The following is a 9,576-nucleotide window of genomic DNA, read 5'->3' on the forward strand; positions in this document are numbered from 1 at the left end:
TCAGAACTTTTTCCTATTGCTCCCTACTCTCCCCTTTCTAACATTATCTACCTTAATTAGCTGAATATTTATAATATAATTGGTTCCTGCATTGTCTTCTTTGGGTCTAGAACGGCTACAAAATATGGATTACATCTACTCAAATGATGAATGAAGACAAGCAGCGCGACGCCGGGACGTATATATGTTTATATCACAAAATTTGCGTTAAGATATAGTAGGTTTAAGCTAGCGTCCATGCATGTACTGATGATGTACACGTCAAACAATTTTAAAAAAGAAAAGCAAATTATATTATATGCATGTGGATGCTACTAAACTAGAAACTAAAGTCATGAGAAAGCTTCAAATTAAATTAGTTTTGATAGAGATACGTTTTGATCTGCTCTTTTCACTCTTCTCTTTACTTGAATTGATTTCACAAATGGAGATTTAATTTATTAGTATTCGGATTATTAAATCAGTAATGCTAAAAGTTTAATATATTTTGTAATTTGTAATTATTAATTAGCCATCATTAATATTTTAATGATATGAAATTATATTTAATAGTGTGAGATTACCACTCTTTTCTTGATGATTAAATACTGACTTAGATTTTAATAAAAGTAATGGTCTCTAAGACTTTTTCTTATTCCCTGATTATAGTTATTTTTTAAGGGAGTCACTCAGATAAAGACGTCTAAAATGTCTTTTTTTAAAGATGTTTTTTAATAACTAAAATTTAACACATATAATCGATTAAATCGTATTATTTTTGTCAAAATTAGGCTAGACAAATTGATTTGACCGAAAAAATGGTGAATCTAATCTTAAACTGGTCTAAATTAATATTATTTTTTATAGAAAATGATTACAATGCCCTTATTATAGAAAAGACTAAAATACTTCTATTATATATATATATATATATATATTAATTTTGAGAATCCTAAATTCTAGATTCTAGTCGTTTATTTTTCTGTTGTCATAGGATTTAGATTTAGAATTTTCAGAATTAATATATATATATATATTAGGAGTATTTTAGTTATTTTTTATAATAAGGGTATTGTAGTTATTTTCTATAAAAAATAATATTAATTTAGATCAGTTCAAAATTTGATTCACCATTTTTTTTTTCTCAAATAAATTTATCTAGTCTAATTTTGACAAAAATAACACAATTTAATTGATTATATGTGTTAAATTTTAATTATTAAAAAATATTTAAAAAAAAGACGTTTTAAGGTCTTTATTTATTTGAGTACTCCCATTTTTTAAATCAAGAAAAGCCGCACAAGCATTATATCCAATAGCGTATGCTATATAAGTGGTGGTGATCGAAATAAGTGAAAAGTAAATTATATATCATCATCACCATATAAGTTCCTCTTCTCTATTGACTTTAATTTTTATATATAGTAGACGATAATAATACAACTCAAAAGCAGCTTCGTCCATTTCCACAAAAGTATTAAAGCTTTATATCGATGATTTTGCATTACATACGTGCGTACAAATTAAAGTGATCGCATTCGAAAAGCATAAGAGAAGCACGCATATCAACGTGGAGTCCATTACTTAAGGAAGTGTGTGGTCATTTTCTTTTCGGATTAGGCTATTGAACAATGAGGTATATGTAAGAACCATTAGCTTGATGAATGAAGATCATATAACAAAATTTTAATTGGATTAACAGACGATTTAATAACTCATTGATTCAAGATCTTAATGGAATGTACACCTCAAGGAGCTCGCTGTTTGGTATATAACTGGGCAGACAAAAACACAAACTGGTAATAAGAAACAAAATTAATGGATTATCTATCCACAAAGTAGATAAGCTGAACCAATTAACTTAAAGTTGACTTTTGTATTAAATGGTTACTTGATCCCTATGAAACACCTGAACTTTATTATAACGAGTTAATGGCAAATGTAATGCCTATGATAAAAGATTAATAGTACAAAGTATAAGATCCGAACTAGATATAACTTTTTATCAAGGGAAAATAATATTGACATGGCAGCAATGCAATGACACTATATGCATGCGCATGGACAAGGGACACTAGAAACCAACGTTAGCTAAAGCCTATATATATCAGGCAATTTCGAATTCAATTCACAAACACAACATATACTCCAGGATAAGCGTGTTACACGCTACATATATATAAATATAAATTAACTATAATGGCAAAACTGAGGTTATGTGTGATTCTTATTACGTTAGTATTTCTCTCATTTTTTTTGTATTCTGAGCCTCGTCCACTTATTGCTACTTCAGTTAATAATGCAGCTTCAGCCAAAGATTCTGGTTCAAGTGAGGAACATGACGGTGTGCTCCCGTGGTTGTCTTCACTCTTCATTGAGAAAAACTCACATAAGACTACTCGTCTTAGTCCTGGCGGGCCTGATCCACGGCATCATTGATCCCTGATACCATAGCTAGTGTCTAAGAAGACACGTCATGAGGGTCACAAATAATAATCATTTCTTAATTATGAACTACCAGTTATAAAATATGCAAAAATAATGCTGTTATGCTCCTTTTTTTTTTTTTTTTTTTTTTTCTTTTTACTTTCGGAATAATGAAGGGGCTTGTTAGTGTCGGATTATGCTTGATCGATCGAAAATCTATGCTTATATGTAATACTACTTAGTAATTTTCATATGAGTTGGGTTATTGTATGAATGTACGCGTACGGTTCTACTCTCTATCAATAATAGAGAAAAAGAATTCTGTAATTTTGGCTAACTAATGTGACTTCTTGAATCAAAAGTATCAATAAAAATCCTATCATTGCTTTTTAAGTTGCGCTTATATCATATTTTCCAAATTAAATATTCTTCAAATCTTACCATTTCAAATTTTATCACACTAAATCTTTTGAATTTGAACTTAAAACTTTTTTTTTATTTGAATTTTGAATCTTCACATTATTTTTTTCATTTTTATCTTCGTGAGAGATGTTTTATCCAAATATTTCATTGTTTAAAATAAACTAATTTATACTTGAAATTATCCAAAATATATGAGAATAAGATATCAATTCAAAATTTTATTTTAAATCTTATATTCTCAAAATTTTTTATGAATTATTCATATTTTATAATATTATTAAGCAATATTACCTATTAATTGATATATATTTTACGATAAATAATGTAATTATTAGGCAGATTGAGTACATTCTACTTGTACTCAATTTTTGGTCTAATTATCTTCTAAGACTATACTTAATTAAAAGATAATTTAAAAATAACTCTTTGTTATTTCTTGATGAATTGATCTAAAATAATGTATCCGATCCATTTTTTCGTCCAAATTACTTTCTTTTTAAGATTTAAACCTAATATCTGTAGATAACCCAAAATCATTCTTCCTCTTTTCCTGAACCAGACTTAGATGTTTTGAAAATGAAATGGAAACAATATAATCCATTATTTTTCATTGACATAAGTTACTGAAAATCAAATTGATAATCTTCCAAATCAAAATTAATTATTGAAATAAAAAAATTATAAGAATTTTTTATGATAGACCGATAGATTTTGTTAACAAACAGAGAACAGCACAAAAATAGAATAACCAACTAAACTGAATTAACAGAATTTCTATTACTGGAATAACTAACTTCCCCTGTTCTCATCTAATTTGCTCTGCTTGTTGCTATCTCAATCATGGTAAAGAATTTTGTTCTCCATTCACGTGCTCTCATATATTTTCATTTTTTATAATCAATAATAATAAAAATTAGTAATAATTCATATAACATCACTCAAGCTATAAATATAGCCTTAAATAATGCTTCAATATTTTCTAAAAACATTAGAATAATTTCTTTAATGCCTACAAAGGTTATAGTTAATTTGTCTAAAAGTAAAAATAGAATAATTTTTTTTGTTTGAATTCTATAAGTAAAATTTACGAACTATAAAAAAATAATAAAGAATTAAGTCTGGAACTACGACACTATATTTGTTCCTTATACTTGACCTTTTGAGGATTGTTTTCTTTTTAAATTGGTTTATTTGAATACTTAAATTCATTTTGTTATTTATGATTTTTGGGGTTGGTGGAGATGATGAGATGCAGGGAGGTCCACGTGTTTTGTGTTTGGATGGCATGTAATGCATGGAACGAAGCATGTTAATGTTAGTTAAGTTAGGTGGGAGAAAGCAACAGCTTCAGTTCAAGTTTGAAGCATACATAAAGCTTGAGCAGCTACAGCTTAGATTAACCGTCAAGCATGGAAGAAGCTGCTTCAAACACCATCAAAATCTCCCAACGCACTCTCGTCTTCCCTTCTCGCACTCCCTTCTCCCAAAACCACGCCCTCCCTCTCTCCCCCCTCGACAACGACCCCAACCTCCGCCTCACTTTCCGCTACCTCCGCCTCTACATTTCCTCCCACCCCGACCCCTACGCCCTCATCTCCTCCTCCCTCTCCCAAGCTCTTTTTCACTACTACCCACTCGCCGGCACGCTTCGCTACCGTCTACATGACAACCGCCTCGAGAACTGGTGCGCTGCCGGTCAGGGAGTTCCCCTCATTCTTGCCACCGCCGCAGACATCACCCTCGAATCGGTAAACTACCTCGACGACCCGGATTTCAGCTTCATTGAGCAGTTAGTACCCGATCCGGGACCCGATGAGGGGATGGAGCACCCCTGCATACTCCAAATAACGGTGTTTGGGTGCGGTGGGTTCACGCTGGGTGCTGCCATGCACCACGCGCTTAACGACGGTATGGGCGGGAGCTTGTTCTTTAATGCGGTGGCCGAGTTGGCTCGCGGGTCGAGTCGGATATCGGTTGAACCGGTTTGGAACCGTGAGGTATTGTTGGGAGCGAGGAACCCGCCCCGGGTGGAGTCAGCGTTGGTAGGAGAGTTTCTGAGTTTGAAGAAGGGGGTTTTGCCGTACCAAGCGGACGCCGGTGATGTTGTGAGGGAGTGCTTCCACGTTCAGGAGGAGTCCTTGGAAGCGTTCAGGAGATCACTGTTTGAACAATCCGGTCTCAAATTCACCACTTTTGAGGTTCTTGCTGCTTACGTTTGGAGGTCCAAGTAAGTAGTATTCACTCTTCAATTCATCGATTACCGATGTTAAATTACAGTTATAGCCCTATAATTTGTGTCTTAAACAGGGTTAGGGCGTCGGAAATGAAGGACAATGAGAAGGTTAAGTTGGCATACTCGGTTAACATACGAAAAGTGGTAAAGCCAACACTGCCAGATGGGTATTGGGGTAACGGTTGCGTTCCAATGTATGTTGAGGTGAGTGTGAAGGATTTAATAGAGAGGCCCATTTGGGAAACAGCGGAGCTAATCAAGAAGAGCAAGAGCAACGTGAGTGATGAGTATGTTCGGTCATTCATCGATTTTCAGGCAAAGCATTATGGGGATGGGATCACGGCAGGGAAAGGGGTTACTGGGTTCACCGATTGGAGACACTTGGGCCACTCGTCTGTGGACTTTGGATCCGGAGGCCCAGTTACTGTTTTGCCACTTGGCAGGAACCTCCTTGGAAGTGTTCACCCTTGCTTCTTCTTGCCTTATTCAACTGCCACTAAGAAGAAGGGTTTCAAGGTTTTGGTCACTCTGCCTCAACCCGCTTTGCCTGTTTTTCGAGAGGATATGCACGTTTTTTCCCCCTAGCCTAGCCAATATTGGTTTCATTTCTGGACACATGAAATCTATTATAAATGTAACAATGTAATGTAAATTGTAATTGCATATAAACAATAAGAACCAAAATACAATAAATCTGAGCAAAAAAACACACACACACACATGTACCGATTCTCCACTTGACTAGCTCTATAACTCATCCTTTAACAACAACCATTCCTTCACCATCCACATAAGTAGCTGTATGTATAAGTCATACTAAAGTAGAGAAAGCATTTAAATATTAATTGACTCTAAATACCAATATGGATTAACTAAACATGTTATTACTTATTAGAACATACACACACACACATAAATATTAATTTACTTCCATTGCTTACTTCTGCCACTGAACATGTGTTATCCAACCAGATGAGGGCTCAGAAGATCTTCATCATCTAATAAGTACTGTTATTTTAACAAATCATATTACACTCTTCGGAGCTGTACAACTGAGGTGGAAGTAAATTAATTTGCTCTAGTGCTTGATACACCCTTCCTTAAAATCATATTCCATCTTCTTTATTTGTGTATGGAGAAATTATTAGGTAGTTATGGAGACAAATAAGTGTATATTTAAAACGTATAAAAATTATAATCTAAGTACAAACTTGGTATAGGAATAATAACTCACTAGAAATGTTTGGTAACCAAAGAAATCAATAAAAAATAACGAACTATAACTTGCCTTATCTAACATTTATTAATTATTGCAAGTTTTGTCTTTTTTTTTGTGTCGTTGGTATTACCGTAACTCACAAATGGCTGTAACACAAACTGCAAGTGCAAAATGCCGCCGCGACCTTTATTATTCATTTAGGACAAATATACTATATAATGATTTGGATGCCGCTTTAATTAATTGATTTAGGATAAGGCATTGTTGACGGAGCAACCTAGGCAGGGGCACAAACCTAACTCCTATTTTTATATATTTTTTTTTCAATTTAGCTGCTGAATTAAGCTAAAGCGTATTGGATATATATAACATTCATGCAAGCTTGGTAATGGTGGGTGTGGCTCAACGTTTTTTCTTTATTGTTATAGAGAAGGTCTCTCTATCCAGGCCAGTTACAAGGTAACTATTGATTAACACACTTTGATACTTTAACAATCATGTTTGTCAGCATATTTATTTATGTTCAATCTTAAAGTTTATGCATCTCATGCGATACTAGAGATATACTTCATTACCAAACACTTTCAGTTACTTCTTCTCTAATATATTTTTTTAGCATTTTCAAAAAAGCATCATATAAAATCCACCTTGACGATTTGAATTTGTTATTTTTTATCAGTATATACCAAAACTTATTGGTAATAATGAACGGTAAAGAAAAGATGAAAGAGAAATTGGAGAATTATTCTCCAACAGCAATAGCATTGCTGATAGGAGAATTGACAGCAACGGCAGGAGCAGCTATAAAAAATGCGCTATCTCGTGAAGCATGTCCATCTACTACTGCACTATTAGATGACATCATGGAGGAGCTAAGATATGGCGGCAACAACACCATTGGGGTGTTGGGACCCGATTTGCGTCTAAATGCGAATCTTGTAGAAAAAGTTGCAAGAAGGGTGGAAAATGAAGGGTTGTTTGACGCAGTTGTCGTGACAACTGTATCAAACAAGCCCAATTACAGAAAGATTCAAGACGAAATTGCTAGATCCCTGGGATTGAGATTTGATGGTGAGAATACCGGTACCGGTGTGGCTAAAAAAGGCATAAGATGGCTTCCTAAGGTATTTGGTTCAAGAAATGATAAGTTGAATGATGATGAGATTGAAAGTAGAGCAAGAAGATTACGTCCGAGGATGTTGGCAGAGGAGAAGATTCTTGTGATATTGCGTGATGTTTGCAGCAATGGTCTTGATTTGGACAAAGTAGGAATACCTTATGGAATATATCACACAGGATGCAAGTTGTTGCTTACTTCTGCTAGTGAGGATGTGCTATCCAACCACATGAGTGCTCAGAGGATTTTCACCCTCTGATTGTTATCTAATTTCATTTACGAGGAGTGTTAGGGCCAGCAATTTTTGTGATTTGTAGCTATGAAATAGTCATCAATAATGATTTTAATGGTGTGAAATTTCATCAAATGACTCACTTTTCTTTGCTGGTTACATGCTGGCCAGAATTTGAAAAAATTGCTGGTCTCCTATACTTTTCCTTTCATCTACCAATCAAACTATAATATCACTTTACAAATGACCATATATGGTAATCAAAAGCTAATAAGCAATATTTTGGGCCTATCACTATAACTTAAAGTTGATCATTTTCTTAATTAGCTAGTATACTATATAATGGTTTGGACTTGCATATTATATTCGTTTATCATCAGCTAGTTAATTAATTGGAGGCAGCCGCTTTAATTAATTGAAAATGATTTATTAGGATATGACATCGTTGACGGAGCATCTTAATTACTTCTATTTTTGTATTTTTTATTTTTAATTTAGCTGCTGAATTAAGCTAAAGCATATTATATATATAAAGTTACGGAAATGTTTGGTAACCAAAGAAAATTAGCAAAAAACAGCTATAATTTACCTTATTTAGCATTTATTAATTGTTACGACAATTAATGAATGCTAAATAAGACAAGTTCTGGCTGTATTCTTTGTCTACTTAGCATTCTCATAAAGTTAATATTAATGTAGGAGTTGGCTAGACCCCTTCTTGCTTCTTTAGCAAAATTGTTCTTTTTATAGAGAAAGTTTCTCTCTCCAGGTCAGTTACAAAATAACTACTGATTAAATGCTCATTACACTATACTACTATCTAACACTACATTATACGCATGCACTTGTTTTATTATTCTTCCTTTGTATTAAACTATTCTTCTACTTTAGCCCATGACAACAATAAAGAAGTATCGTGGCCCACAAATTCAGCCCAACAGGATACAAAAATTCAATTTTAATTTTAGTCTTTATTATCTTATCTTTATCTTATCTTTAATTGTTCTTATCTTATCTTTATTTGCTTTTATCTTTCATAGGACAATACTCTATATATATTTAGTTTTACCCTCATAGTTTACAACACACTTCAGTACAATTCAATCAATCAATAATCAATAAAAGTTCGCATTCTTTTCTTTTCTTATTCTTTCACAATTTTATCATGGTATCAGAGCCATGGTATCCTCCTTGAAGAGGATATATAAGTTATCATCTCTTCGGTGAGAAATCACCTTGCTTCTTTTTCAACTTCCTCCCACAATAAATAATCATAGATTTAGTTACATGCATCCAAGTGAAAATTCTACCACAGTTTTGATTATCCCGGTTCTTTACCAGCAATTCCGTCTGCGCCTTCTTGTATTTCATCTGCAACTTCTTCCGGGAGTTTCGTCAGTATTCTGTTTCAGCAGTTCAATTTGCATCTGTTCTAGCAGTTCAATCTGCATCTGTTCTAGCAGTTCTATCTGCACTCTTATTGCGCTCTACGCGCCATTTGAAGACCACTCTTGTTGCGCCATACGCGCCCTCTAAAGATCAATCTTGTTGCGTTTTATACGCTTATTTTTTATTCTTTTATTTTTTATTTTTTTATTTTTTTATTTTTTATTTTTTCATTCTTTTTTTTTATGAAGATCGCTGCTTGCTCTCTCTCCCTCAAGCACAGCATCTCCTTTTATGTATTTTTGCCGTCGGCAGCTCAAGCTTCGCCGCACGCAATTGTTTAAAGATCGCTGCTCAAGCACAGCATCTCCTTTTATGTATTTTTGTCGTCGGCAGCTCAAGCTCCGCCGCACGCAATTGTTTAAAGATCGCTGCTCAAGCACAGCATCTCCTTTTATATTTTTGCCGCCTGCATTTTTTGAAGATCGCTGCTCAAGTACAGCATCTCCTTTTATATTTTTGCCGCCGGCAGCTCAAGCTCCGCTGCGCGCATTTTTGAA

The 9,576-nt window shown here is 33.9% G+C and overlaps 2 protein-coding genes across 2 annotated transcripts; both read left to right on the top strand.

Annotated features, from left to right (window-relative positions):
• Window positions 1-4,151: 4,151 nt before the first annotated feature.
• LOC112785227 (tetrahydroanabasine acetyltransferase) lies at window positions 4,152-5,755 on the top strand. Its single transcript, XM_025828677.3, has 2 exons — window positions 4,152-5,056; window positions 5,137-5,755. The coding sequence occupies exons 1-2, from the start codon at window positions 4,239-4,241 to the stop codon at window positions 5,645-5,647; spliced, it is 1,329 nt and encodes a 442-aa protein (XP_025684462.1). The 5' UTR covers window positions 4,152-4,238; the 3' UTR covers window positions 5,648-5,755.
• Window positions 5,756-6,532: 777 nt separating this feature from the next.
• On the top strand, window positions 6,533-7,768 carry LOC112785229 (uncharacterized). Its single transcript, XM_025828678.3, has 2 exons — window positions 6,533-6,740; window positions 6,961-7,768. Exons 1-2 carry the CDS (start codon window positions 6,670-6,672, stop codon window positions 7,655-7,657), a joined length of 768 nt encoding a protein of 255 aa, XP_025684463.1. The 5' UTR covers window positions 6,533-6,669; the 3' UTR covers window positions 7,658-7,768.
• Window positions 7,769-9,576: the final 1,808 nt, after the last annotated feature.

Source organism: Arachis hypogaea, chromosome 20 (assembly GCF_003086295.3).
Source record: "Arachis hypogaea cultivar Tifrunner chromosome 20, arahy.Tifrunner.gnm2.J5K5, whole genome shotgun sequence".
In the NCBI taxonomy this organism is placed as follows: Eukaryota; Viridiplantae; Streptophyta; class Magnoliopsida; order Fabales; family Fabaceae; genus Arachis; species Arachis hypogaea.